Below are 14,687 nucleotides of genomic sequence, written 5' to 3' on the forward strand. Positions count from 1 at the left end.
AAAAAAATCCACGGTGTCGTGAAACCGCGATTAACGAACCGAGGCCTGTCAGTGCTTCAACTCAATGTCGAGGGCCTAACAACCGCCAAACTCGAAGTCCTGCGTCACCTGGCTGATTCCAACGAGGCAGCGGTTCTGCTCCTGCAGGAGACACACTGCACATCCGACAACATCCTCAAGATTCCTGGGTTCCATCTTGCTGGGTCCATCTACAGCAAGCAACACGGTGTGGCAACGTTCGTCAGGACTGAATTAAGCTGGTCAGCCAGCAGCCAATCCGCACCAGGCTCTAAGATCGAGTGGCTGGTTACAAAAATCCAGGAAACATCAGTCGTCAACGTATACAAACCCCCACCATCGGAGCTGTCCGTGACATCACTCCCATCAATAACTGCACCTGCCATCTATGCAGGTGACTTCAACTGTCAGCACACAGACTGGGGTTACAACCACACAACACCTAATGGAGTGGCGCTGAGTGAATGGGCCTCCAACACTGATGCTCTGCTGCTGTACGACCCCAAGGAGCCTCCAACGTTCTTCTCTGCACGCTGGAACACCTCCACCAACCCGGACCTGGCCTTCGCCATCTGCCACAGTAACGACCCGAAACCGGAGAGACGCATCCTGGATAGGTTTCCCCGATCACATCACCGGCCATCCATCAGTAAAGTCCCAGCACTGGTGGAACCGGTACCAGGGAAACCCGTCAAGCGATGGAACTTCCGAAAGGCCAACTGGGAGTCGTATGCTGAGGAGACTGAAAGAAGGTCAGCTGGCCTGCCAGACGCAGACACAGCCGATCTGGATGCGGCCTATGCAGCCTACTGCCAGGTCCTCCTAGGTGCGGCAAAGAAGACCATCCCACGGGGCTATAACAGGAACTACATCCCGGGTTGGGACAAGGAATGCAGCCGCCTTCTGTGTGATCACCAGAGGGCTAGCTCCAGAGAAGAGGTGGACACGACTGCAGCAGCACTGCTCCAGAAGCTGGATATCACCCGTAGGGCTAGATGGACAGAAGTCGTCGAATCAATCGACTTCACCCATTCTAGTCGCAAGGCGTGGCAGACCATCAACCAGCTCACAGGCAGAAATACAACACCCCACAGCTGCCCAGTCACAGCAAATGCCATTGCATCCCATCTCCTGAAGAACGGCCGCTTCCCGGATGCTGACAAAGTTTTTGCCCGACTGATATCGTGTGAGGTGTCTGGCCTCTCGGGAGCGGCCAGTGTCGATTCCAACCTCTCGGGAGAATTCACAGCAGAGGAACTCAGTGAGGCCTTGAGCAAGCTCAAGCCAGGCAAATCCCCTGGCCGTGACAACATCCACCCAGAGTTTGTCATCCACCAGAGCACAACAACATCTGGTTGGCTCTGTGCTTTCTTTACATCATGCTACCGGAGATTAAAGCTCCCAAAGACTTGCCGCCGTGCCTCTGTCATAGCTCTGCCGAAGCCAAATAAACCTGCAGAAGATCCTAAGTCATACAGACCAATCTCGCTGCTCTGTGTCCCATTTAAGATCTTGGAGAAGATGATCCATAGCCGCATCGAGCCAGTGGTGGACTCACAGCTCCCACGGGAACAAGCTGGTTTCCGTCATGGAAGATCAACAGCAGACCAGGTAACACTACTGTCAGGACATCGAGAACAGCTTCCAGGACAGTGAGAAAGCTGGGGTAGTGTACCTGGATCTGACGGCTGCATATGACACCGTGTGGCACCGGGGACTCCACCTGAAGCTGCTGAGGACAATACCAGACCGGCACATGGTGAAGTTCATCATGGAGACAATTTCCAACCGCAGCTTCATCCTCCAGACCAGCAGTGGCCAGTGCAGTAGGCTCAGAAGACTGAGGAACGGGGTACCGCAGGGGTCTGTCCTCTCGCCGATGCTGTTCAATGTTTACATCCACGACCTACCTGATACAGCATCGAGAAAGTATGGCTACGCAGACGACCCTGCCATCATGCTGAGCCGACCAACGTGGAAGGCGATGGAAGAGGGTCATAATGAAGACATGGGCACACTGGTAGCATACCTTCGGAGGTGGCGTCTACAGCTCAGCGTCGGAAAGACAGTCGCAGCGGCATACCACCTTAGCACCAGAGAAGCCAGGAGGGAACTTGAGGTGCGCGTTGACAACAAATGTCTGGAGGTCCAGCAAGCCCCGAAGTACCTTGGAGTGCGTCTGGATCGGACATTATCCTTCAAACAACACCTGGAAGAAGTCAAGGCCAAGGTGACATCAAGAGCCGCGCTGATCCGCCGCCTCGCTGAAACAACCTGGGGATCTTGTTGGCCGCTAGAGGGCATGAGTGTACTGTAAGTTAATTAGAAGTATGGTTTACCTTGCAAAGCAATGCCAAATGTCCATCTTCACAATTGCCACAATACATTAACCTGGGGGACATCATGATAGCGAAACCAAAGTGAGTCATGGTTGCACATGAATCTGCTATTGTATTGTGGTCCAGTACACAATATTAAAGTTTTTAAAACCCTCCCCAATACCTTTACGCGATATAAGCCTTTCCCATTGCCTTGTAACCATCCCCCACACGCTTCTGTGCATCTATTGTACCTCCTAGTGCACCGTTTGGTGCTTCTTCCTAGCACGTCCGCCTCTCTGGCCCTCCCTGTGTGGAGTTTGCATGTTCTCCCCGTGTCCGTGTGGGTTTTTTCCGGGCACTCCAGTGTCCTCCCACATCCCCAAAACATGCTTTGTAGGCCAATTGAGCACTCCAAATTGCCCCTAGGTGTGAGTGCGAGTGCGAATGGTTGTTCGTCCCTGTGTGCCCTGCGATTGGCTGGCAACCAGTTCAGGGTGTCCCCCGCCTATGCCCGATGACAGCTGGGATAGGCTCCAGCACAACCGTGACCCCCATGGGGACAAAGCGGTACAGAAAATGGATGGATGGATGGATGGATGGTGCTTCCCTCGTGCGTGGCCAGATGCCGCCTCCTGCGCCCGAACTCCGTGACATCCGCAGTGACGCACATTGCTCAGAGGCACGCCGCGCGCTATCAGGGCTCATTGCCGCTGCCCCGACTATTGGGCGGCATTGCTTTTTTTCTACCTTCGCGGGCAGCTGGCTGCGTCATGTCTTCGGTCTCGCCCTGCTGGTCGGCTGACACCCTCCGCACTAGACCTTGGGGGCGCACGTCGCCAATACGGAAGTGCGCGTGTTAATCGACGCTGATCGTCAACACCTGTCCCGTGTTACCCACTGATTAGGGCGTGTATATAGACGTCGTTCGTTGCCGGTCAGTCCACGCCGTTTCGTCTGCTTTGACGTACGCACCCCTGCCACTTGATTCCCGTTTGCCTGATCCGTTGTGTAGCCTGGCTGGTTGTCTGCCTTGACACACGCACGCCTTCCACCTGATTTCCGTTTGCCTGATCCGCTGTGTCATGAGATGCCACCACGACACACGACACGAGCACGCTGACCGGCGCCTCGTGCACCTGCTCTGCTGGCATTCCAGCCTCCCTTTTCCCCTTTTCCTCTTTTCATATTCCCTCAATAAACAGTCCATGATGCACATGGTTGTCCTGCCTTGTTCGTGACAGCCTGGCTGGCGCACTTCCCGCGCTTGTCTGCAGTGATGTACATTGCTCAGAGGCACGCCCCTCACTGTCAGCGACCGGAGTTGATGACCCCTGCTGTAGTTTCAGTCAATAAATGACCTCAAGTGCATGCAGCATTTGTCTACATTTTCATGCGTGTCCAACTTCATTGGATATGCAATGCAAGTCAAAACAGAATAGATCAAGTGACTCACAAATGACTGGCTAATATACATGCATTAAAAGTATCATGATATAGTTTAATCTTCTTGGAATGCTGAGTTAATGGCACAAAACAAACATGAACAGCGCACACACTTTCTCGCTCTCTCTCCCCCTTGTTCCCACAGTTGCATAGTGATACGTTTAAGAACTCTGAAACAGCTCACACAAACTCACTGCAAAAGACCTTGACGTTTGCCACAAGTTCACCTCCCCTCACAACCCCTCTCCGGCAACACATGACCCAGTTCATGGCAATATACAATGTTGCAAAAAAAAGTTCAGATTTAAGGATTTAGTTTTTTCGTTTTAGGTGAATGTCACATTTTGATTTTGTACCTCAATTGAATATTTTGAAATTATGAGTGAAGCAAAAGCAAAACTGCATAAATAAGGTTAAATAAAATCATAATCATAAATAAAATGTTTCTCGTTGTGTTTTTAATGATTGATTTTTGAAATTTTCTGTAATATGTCTTTATATGTAAAAAGATTGCTTTTTATAGGTGCAATCTTTCCTGACTGTTGTCTTAAGTTTAATAAATGAATCAAATATTTGTTTATTTTTATTTTCTTAAGCACCTTTTCCTAATGGGACTCATGTGATTTCTTTTATAGTAAAATATTTGATGACTGAGAAGAGGGAAGTATTTACTTTTGTATGTATGGATACATTTAAAGTATTCATAGCCCAACGATGCATAATATATCATTTTGGTTACATTTTAAAATGTGCTTAACATTTAAAGTCAAGAATGTTACTGCCACAGTATCGCTTTTTGGCTGGCACCATCATCATTCATCATCATCGGTCATGATACTGTTTATTGTTTATTTATTTGATGTATTTAATTATTATTATTAACCTATTTTGATGTATTTAATTATTATTATTAACCTATCTATTTAATCTAATCAGATCTATTCTCTTCCTCTCTTTTGTTGTCGTTTATTTATGTATTTAATTGCTGAATTTCCCCCAGCGATCTCTCTCTCTCTCTCTCTCTCTCTCTCTCTCTCTCTCTCGCTCTCTCTCTCTCGCTCTCTCTCTCTCGCTCTCTCACTCTCGCTCTCTCTCACATTTATAACCATGTCACGAATAGTGGTACAAGCTGCAAAGTGTAATCAAAATTGAATTACTGTGATCCTCATTGTCTTTATTTTTAATTGGCACATACCTCAAAGCAGGGGTCTACTTCTAGTGTAGGACTACTACTAGTTTGACATACATACTTTTGAAGTAACAAATGTTCTCAAATGACCTTTAGTTGTTATTATTCTATGAGTAATAATGATATTCATTATTTTGAAGACAATGATTATGTTATGAAAGAGACCAATATGCTTTATGCAATAGCTTTTTTTGAATACATCTCTGCCAGTGTACAAACATGCCAGTAAACTGCCATGTTTAAAATGATTACGTGTATAACATTACAAGGAAATCACCATGTTGCATCAATGCTGAGCTATTTTTGGAACAGGCCCTTAGACGATTCATATGGTTATTTACATAATGATACGATTAGTCGACTAATCACAACTACTTTCGGTAACTAGTCGACTAGCAAAATAATTAGGGATGCACCGAAAATTCGGCCACCGAAAATTTTCGGCCGAAAATGACCCAAAAGTGCATTTTCGGTTTTTGGCCGAAAGACCTAAATCACCGAAACAACACGGCCGAAACTTGTGATGACGTGAGCAAACAGCGCAGCCAGCACGCGAGAAAACGGGATAAGAGCCAGCATGTCTGCGGTGTGGACTGATTTCACTATCTCAGAGAAAGACCCACGGATAGCGATTTGCAAAACATGCAATGCTGAAATTTCAAGAGGGGTGCATCTGCAAAAGGTTTCTCCACGTCGGGTTTAATTCATTACCTGAAATCCAAACATCCCGATCGCCATTCTGAATATGAGAAGAAGGCGACACAGAAAAGGAAACTGACACCGAGCACGCCCACTCCGTCTGTGGCAAACGTTTTTGAAAAGGCAAGATGAGTGATTCTGCCAAGAGAACATATTTAATTTTACAGTCTTTCAGCAGGCCAGTCAGTTATAAGCCTGTAAATTATTATTTAATGTACACATGAGTGGGGTCAAGTTAAACATTTTATTTTTATTTCATTTTATTTTTGAATTTGAATTTATATTGTGCATTGTTGTAATGTCAGTGCTAAATAAATATTTTCATACTTTTGTAACTGGTTTATTGCAATGCCTTGATTTTAGTGAGGTTAGTACACATGTAGCCATAAATGCTGTGGTTCTAATAACTGGCATAATCATTTCTTTCGGTGTTTCGGTTTTCGGTTTTCGGCCTTGGTTTCCTCATTTTTGGTTTTCGGTTTCGGCCAAGAATTTTTATTTCGGTGCATCCCTAAAAATAATGGATTGTGTCATCATTACACCATAGACACAGGTGTGAGCAACATTTCCAAGAGACAATGTGATAGCCATGAGCCTACAATATGTTCACTCCATCCTATTTCCCTCAACTCTATACTTTTCTTTACCAGAGATTTACCAATGAGGACCACTTGGCTGTACACAAACACAAGCATGAGATGACGCTAAAGTTTGCACCCAGGACAGACTCGGTCATTATTGCAGGTACCGGTTATGCTATTCCTCAACATGGTAAAATGGTGCACTTTTTAGGGCACTTTGTTTGATAAAAGGTTTTGCTTTTGGTATTCTCATTTCCCAGACCAGACGCCCACTCCTACTCGCTTCCTAAAGAACTGCGAGGAAGTAGGTCTGTTCAATGATCTGGCCAACTCCTTCGAACAAGACGACGATGACAGCAAGCGAGCGAAGAACTCTGTAAGATGGATTTTGTTTCGTATGTCTATTTGTTGATACACTCATATCAAAACATACAGAAAATTGCTATGCATGTTTTTCATGGGACAGAGACCAAATGTTTTTGTTTTTTTGCGCTACACATACCGTAATGTCCGGACTATAAGCCGCACCGGACTATAAACCGCACCAGCTAAAATCCGTGGATATTTTAGTTTTTTTCTTATATAAGCCGCACCGGACTATAAGCCGCACGTGCACACGAGTTTTTTACAAAGAAAGACAGTACACAGAAAGCCTTTTTAAAGTTTTAATAACATACTTTAACATGTCTTTCTAAACATTGCCTGTGACGCAGCAGTAGTACCGCAGCAACACGGAAGTGTGCACGCGAGTTATTTACAAAGAAAGACGGTACACAGAAAGCCTTTTTAAAGTTTTAATAACATACCTTAACATTTCTTTCCAAACACTGCCTGTGACGCGGCAGTAATACCGCAGCAACACGGAAGTAACACAGCGCTAATAGGGCTGGATTAAAAAAAGCATAGCGGTAAAAGTCACTGAGACGCAGCAGTAACACAGCAGCAACACGGTAGCGCAGCACTAACAGGGCTGGTTGGAAAAAAAATGCTAGTAAAAGAGAGCCGTCGTCTTCATCTTCCTCCTGTGCACTGAAACCATCGAAGTCTTCCTCCTCAGTGTCCGATTGGAATAGCGTTAGATATCCTTCGCCACACAGTCTCAGTCTCTCTTTTGTCGTCGCTTTTATGCATTCCAAATCGATTGCTTTTAACTTAAAAGCTGCATCAAATGCATTTCAATCATAATCAGCTCAGTGGCCTAGTGGTAGAGTGTCCGCCCTGAGACTGGAAGGTTGTGGGTTCAAACCCCGGCCGGGTCATACCAAAGACTATAAAAATGGGACCCATTGCCTCCCTGCTTGGCACTCAGCATTAAGGGTTGGAATTGGGGGGTTAGATCACCAACTGATTCCCGAGCGCGGCACCGCTGCTGCTCACTGCTCCCCTCTCCCCCAGGGGATGGATTAAAATCACACGGGGATGGGTTAAATGCAGAGGACAAATTTCACCACACCCAGGTGTGTGTGTGACGATCATTGGGACTTTAATCTTTAATCTTAATCTTTAATTTCTTCGTGTGTTTTCCATGATGAGGGTGTGTGCGTGATGCGCGAAATGTTCAAAACACAATCAAACTAGCACGTCTTCTTCGGCGCATTATCTCTTCTTCGTCTGTCTCGCTCTTGCTTCCTGCTAGAGCGCCCCCTGGAGGCCGTAAAAATCCATAAATACGCCGCGCCGCCATTTAAGCCTCAGGGTTCAAAGTAACCTTCTGAATAAAATGCATTAAAAGTTCACATTCATTACAATTTGTTTTTGGTGAGCAAAATGTCAGAAGAATTGAATTTAAATGCTGATTGATTGGGTTTCAATACAATGCAGATGGTCCAAACAGCACCACTGCTTTGTGTAATCTCTGAGTCACATGGCAGAGTAAGAGAAAGGGTTTAGAGCAGGGGTGCCCAATACGTCGATCGCGATCGACCGGTCGATCGCCAAGCCACTATTGGTCGATCGCGTGATATTAAATTTTAATTTTTTTTTTTCTCTCACTTGATGCGTGTACAAACAACGGCGCTAACAACAAAACACAAACACGCTAGCTCGCGAGTTCCCTCCAATTGTCAGAACCCTGTTTTTTCTCTTAAACTTAAGAAAGGGTATAAAAATGAGTGGGGCAGCTGGCCATAGTAAGAAGTATCACTTTCATAGGGAATGGGAGTAGGACTTTTTTTCACGCTGACATATATATATATAAAAAAAATTTTTTTTTTTTTTAGTGGGTAGATCTTGGTGACTTGGTCATTTCAAAAGTAGCTCGCGACTTGAAAAAGTTTGGGCACCCCTGGTTTAGAGCCCTTTGACGCAGGTCACCTAGCGTGCATTCCTACTAAAGCGCATAATAGTCACAAGCAACACAGCCAGAATAAGCAGCAGCCATAGTAGTGTTTCAAAATAGTATTTTTGTTGTTTTTTTCTTCAAGCTACCGCACAACAGCGGTCCACAGCCTTTTTACGAGTGTATAAAAGTGATCAAGTCATCACAAAAATCACGCAAAAAATCTTATATAAGCCGCACCGGACTATAAGCCGCAGGGTTCAAACTTTTGGAAAAAAGTCGCGGCTTATAGTCCGGAAATTACGGTATACTTGTCTGTACCATATGAACAACTCCACTTTTGTTTTATCTTTCCACATGATAGTTTTCTGGCACAGTAGCATTCTGAAACATCCAGGGGCTTTTTGCAGACTTCAAAACTAAATCAGTGTTATTTATTTTTGAGCAGCTGTGACTTAATACATAGTTTTTGAGATTTCAGGAAATCTGAGAGTTTTCTTTACCTTATTGAATACGTTATGCTGTGCTCTCTGGAATCATTACAGAATGGCTACTCTGCTTCTTTCCAGTTCTATTCTATTCCAAGAGGTCCTTTTGTGCTCAGGCCCTAAAGACAAATGCCAATCCAAGCCATCTTGCAAACATGAGCTAAACATATTACAACATAATTTTACACAAGTTCGACACAGTTCATTACTTTTTTCATCTACAAAAAAAAAATACCATGAATTACACGAGGTGAAGGAGGATTTTAGTAGAATTTTGCCAAACTGTTTTTACAAAGGGCTCACTGGTTAGCACGTCTGCCTCACAGTGCAGAGGATGTGGTTCCGGCTCCTGTGTGGAGTTTGCATGTTCTCCCTGTGCTTGGGTGGGTTTCTTTCAGGTACTCTGGTTTCCTCCCACATCCCAAAAACGTGCATGGTGGGCCGATTGATCACTCCAAATTGCCCCTGGGTCTGACTGAGTGCAGTTGGTTTTTCATCTATATGTACCCTGCAATTGGCTGGCAACCAGTTCAGGGTGTCCCACGCCTACTGCAAGCTGGGATAGGCTCCAGCACGCTCGCGATCCTCGTGAGGAAGAAGCGGTTCAGAAAATGGATATAGAAAATGTGCTAACTTTTAATCTTACACATCTCAATTTGGCTATTCCTGCTGTAGAATTTTGCCTGAAAACACAAATAATGTTTGTCTGTCACTGTCTTTGTTGGAAATGTTGATTTTAGTTCTACAAATTCCAGTTTGACAAACCAACGGTGGTGGGTGTACTTACATGTGTACGAGGTATTTACTGTATGTATCTCTTCGTTTCTGCCTTCTTAGCTCCCGGCTCCCTCTTCCGCGGCTTTGGACATGAGCCTGCAGACACCATCAGATGTGAAGGTGAAGGAGGAGGAACCAGTGGAGGTTGACTCCTCGCCACCAGACAGTCCAGACTCCATCTCTGCAACAACAGAGAGCAGAGCGCCCTTGGTCAAGGTGAAGGTAGGACACATTATTTTATTGCAAACGAGGAGTGAATGTAAATAATGACATTAACCGTGATATTGTCACAGGACATGCCACCCAGGAGCTCAGCTCCAACACCTACCATTGTGCGTCCAGGTTCCCTGCCGTTGCACCTGGGCTTTGATGCCCTTCAGCCCACCATGCCATCACCCACCTCCGTTATCACACAGGCACCACCTTCTAATCGCACTTTGGGGTGAGTGTCTCTGCACCTCTCCACTTCCACCACTGTTTGCACTTCATGAAAAAAAAAACAGTAGGAAACATTGCGAAGCAGGAGCACATACATAGCAGGATTAGTTTTAGCTTTAGTGGATGGTAGTTGCCAGGATTTACTAGCATTGGTGCTTATTTATTTCCTCACTCACCAACTTCGCTAGTAGTGGCAATTCTAGGATTTATTACTGTTATTTTTATTACAAATTTATTAATAATTAATACATTTATTATTATTTTTTTAAAATAACAAATATAGCCTATAGCAATATCTTGAAATTTTCTTAGTCGTATTCACATTATATAACAATACAGCGTTTGCATTTTTAAATAAATCTATACATAACAAAACAAATATGATCAGAAAAAAAGTTTCTGGTGCATGAGCTGACCGTTTCAAAAGGTACACGATACTCAAAACTATTCACAATAAATGTATGTATGGAACATTGAGTTGTTTGTGAATCCACAGCTAAAAAGAATAGAAAATTGTGCCTCACCAAATGCAGAAGGATTTTATATTTGTCCAAAGGATCTGGAGAGGTTTGCATTCTGCACAATGTGCAGGCATCCTTGTTATTTTCGTTTTAGTGCTGTCTGCAAGCAAGGAATATGATGACTTTCTGCCCCCGCAATTCTACATAGTGTCACTGTAGGCACGTAGCTCAAAGCGACGTGACGTATCAACCTATTGTTCATATCTCAAGTATCGTCAACTAATTGTCATGTCATAATTTGTTCTCAACCTCAATAGATTTGAAATGAACAAGATGTGCATAAACTGCCGACTTAAAGATTTAATTTCAATTTATTGACATCCAAATCAAGTGAAGGGCGTATGTTCGTATTCATGAGTTCTGAAGCATCTAGCTGAATATGAGCAGATAATATTGCCCGTACCTCTTGAAAAGAGATTATTCTGCTGGCTTTATAATAACCATCAATATTCCATTGGTAGCCATACATGCCCACGCCATGGCACCACCACCACCACCACCATGATAAGGTGGCCATTTGACATAGACGCAATCTCATTAAAATAAAACAAATAGGATCTGCTTAAACTACAACTACTTTACAACTCTACAACTTTACAAAACTAAATACAAGGTCCTACATTAAGCTGTCCATGTAGCGGTGGGCCTGAGAAAGAGAGAGAGAGAGAGAGAGAGAGAGAGAGACACACACACACACACACACACACACACACACACACATGTAGTGTACCCTTTTTTTTCCCTGCACATTTTGATTTTTATCACCTATGCAAACACCTCTGATTTCTGTTTAGTTCACCAACAAGCCACTACCCCATGATGATGCTCCCCTCGGGTCAGGCGGTGCCTGTCCTCCCAGGGCCTGTTCAGATACCATCTGTCATCAATGTAAGGCCTGCAAAAAAAACTTTTTGGGTGACAATAATTTGAATTATTTCTGAATGTGGTGTATTTTATGTGCTTTCAAGCTGGCTCGACCCATGTGTATGATACCAAACATTCCCGGGATCCCTGGTCCTTCTCTTGGAAGCAGCAGCAGCGGTTCAAATTCCCCCTCTGGCTACAGCATCCACTCCGAGGCCAAGATGGTTAGCGCTTGATAAGCTCTCTATTTTTAACCTTTTTATCTCTCTGCCGTTTTTGTCTCCATTATCACCCTGCAGCCACCCATTGGTCTTCATTTGGCTCAGTTTCGTAGTCCTATGACTTTATATTATTGTACTTAACCCTTGAGACCCAAGTTTACAAATATTGATGCGTAGTAGAGAAGAAATAGTATGGACATTTAGCATATTTGTAAAGACAAAAAATTAGCTCAATTAACAGTCTTAGGTATTCTCTTGAGCATAGACAGTACTGGTAAAAAGTCAACAAGTTAAACAAGTTAACGAATCTCAAACATACACCATCGCAACGGATTTTATTTTGACTAAAACATTTACAATCATATGTACGTCTTACTCATTAGAAATCGTAAAAAGTAACTCCCGACAAATTTTCTTACATTACACGTAAATCATTACATCCATCTGTTCTTATTGGGCACAAGAAGGTAAACAGATATTAGAATAGCAAGTGATTTGTGGACAAAGCAACACAGCTCAGTGGCCTAGTGGTAGAGTGTCCGCCCTGAGACTGGAAGGTTGTGGGTTCTAACCCGGGCCGGGTCATACCAAAGACTATAAAAATGGGACCCATTGCCTCCCTGCTTGGCACTCAGCATTAAGGGTTGGAATTGGGGGGTTAGTCCACCAAATGATTCCCCAGCGCGGCAACGCTGCTGCTCACTGCTCCCTGCTCCCCCAGGGAAAGGATCAAAATCACACGGGGATGGGTTAAATGCAGAGGACAAATTTCACCACACCCAGATGTGTGTGTGACGATCATTGGGACTTGACTTTTAACTTTAAAAAATAAATGCAAAATGGAGTCAAACAGCTGGTAGCAGTGGTAGCTTAATGGCTACAACAACACATCAGCAATTAGCCGAGTGCACTTCAACATCCTTAATTGTGTGAGAGGGAAAAGATGCTAAACTGAAGACATATCCAACATGCCATTTGTAGTTTCATCAACAAAGAATACAACAAGGTGTCAGCGACAGAGGCGTTGTTAGCTAAATGCGGTGATAACTACAAAAGGCTAAAAGCCGAAAATAGAATAAAAGCTGAAAATGGTGCGCAACAAAACTAAATCTTAAATAAATCATGTGTACACACACCTGTAGGAAATCCAAGTCAAATCTCTAGATATTATTCTCATCATTCGGCCTCCACAGAAATATAAATGAACTATGCCAGGGGTGGCCAACCAGTCAGAGACTAAGAGCCACATTTTTTACTGTGTCATCGCAAAGAGCCACATCATACACATGAACACCCCCCCCCCCACACACACACACGCACACAAACACGCACGCACACACACACACCCCTCTGCTCAGCCAAATTTATTGTGTGACATTATTATGTCACGCACCAACATGATAATGACAAATTGACTCCTACAGTACTAAAACCACAGACCAAAGACCACATTTTCAACAATGAACATTGTGTGCATTGTCTCACACAGACAAACTCTCAGTTCAACAAATTCCACAAACAAAACCATAATAAGTTTTTTCACTTACTATGTGTGGCGGGACAGACCATTCGTTTGAGTTCGTCGTTTTCAGGAGACAAGATTTCAATAACGTCACTGAGGCATATTTTAACGAACTCCACTTCATTGTATGGCTTTTTAGCCCGTGCAATGTTCCAAGCCAGTTGAAACAATGCAAGTGTGACAGCCTCTGAGTGCTTCGTAATTTTTTTGAAAAACTGTACCTATTTTTCTGCCTGACTTTTCAAAGTCTCCAAACTTGTGCTTGCAAAATTCAGTCCCTTTTGCAAAGTCTTTATCGATATTGGCATGAAGTGAGCTGAAGTGGCGCTGACCATTTGAAGCTTTTAAATGCGCCAATGACGTCCGACATATCAGGCAGAATGGCTTGCCATAGCGTTCAACAAAAAACAACTTTAACTCTGTTAAAAACGTCCTGTGTTCATCGTCATATATTCGTTTAGCTGTGCATTTTTTCCTTGCCATTTTGGCAAGCGTCTTGTCAGCTTTTCTGGACCTAATGGGCCCCCGTAGTCACAGTCGCCATTCATTAAAAAGCCAGCAAAACCAATCGCTCTGTTTGTCCCTCCTCCTTTGCGGGATTTCACCTCACGCGCATGCGCGTTTGACCAAAATACCATATTGAACTCAAGCGAAGCAAATACGCACGAAAAATAAACACAAATGTTGATATGAACGTAAAAGAGCCGCATGAAACTAGCCAAAGAGCCGCATGCGGCTCGCGAGCCGCGGGTTGGCCACCGCTGAACTATGCTGATAAATGTTGTGTTAAGTGGAGAACATGATGACCATCGAAATTTAAAAAAGGTAATGCCATTTCTCAAACACTGAAACCAAGGCGGAGGTGAGGAAGGCATATTTTTCAGTGGCCTCTGCAGCATCACAGCAAACAACAGAAAATGCAGCAAGTGGCGGAAGGTCGCTGTTGAAGGGAATGCGTGGGTTTGCACAGGGAGGACAAAGTGCTCCGATTTGAAAACAGACGCAAACAAGAATTGTAGCCCATCGACTGAGTGTTCCTGCCACTCGGGCAACACATTCTTTCTCCCATCTACAGAACATTGTCTTGGAGCAGTGCCAGAGGGGCTTATTTATCAACCGTGCATACGAACATCATCATGCAAAGGGTTAGGAACATAAATTTAAGCACAACTTGAACATGTGAACAAAACGTCGGTCGGTGCATGCGTATGTTGATTTCTGCTGATCTGCAGTTGTGTGTGCAGTTGTTTGTCAGTTGATGCCCCCCAAATGCCCCTCAGACACACTCGGCTTTTGAGCACAGGCAGTACTTGTATTTGTTAACTAA

General features: G+C 44.3%; 1 protein-coding gene across 5 annotated transcripts in view; it reads left to right on the top strand.

The window, feature by feature from the left end:
- Window positions 1-14,687, top strand: part of atf7a (activating transcription factor 7a) — a 32,840-nt gene that overhangs the window by 12,587 nt on the left and 5,566 nt on the right. For all 5 annotated transcript variants that reach the window (XM_037274791.1, XM_037274775.1, XM_037274765.1 and 2 more), the window contains 6 exons: window positions 6,321-6,414; window positions 6,512-6,627; window positions 9,855-10,016; window positions 10,088-10,236; window positions 11,548-11,641; window positions 11,722-11,841. In XM_037274791.1, the coding sequence (XP_037130686.1) occupies window positions 6,321-6,414; window positions 6,512-6,627; window positions 9,855-10,016; window positions 10,088-10,236; window positions 11,548-11,641; window positions 11,722-11,841 (735 nt within the window). The remainder of the gene's footprint in view (window positions 1-6,320; window positions 6,415-6,511; window positions 6,628-9,854; window positions 10,017-10,087; window positions 10,237-11,547; window positions 11,642-11,721; window positions 11,842-14,687) is intronic.

This window comes from Syngnathus acus, chromosome 2 (assembly GCF_901709675.1).
Source record: "Syngnathus acus chromosome 2, fSynAcu1.2, whole genome shotgun sequence".
Taxonomy (NCBI): Eukaryota; Metazoa; Chordata; class Actinopteri; order Syngnathiformes; family Syngnathidae; genus Syngnathus; species Syngnathus acus.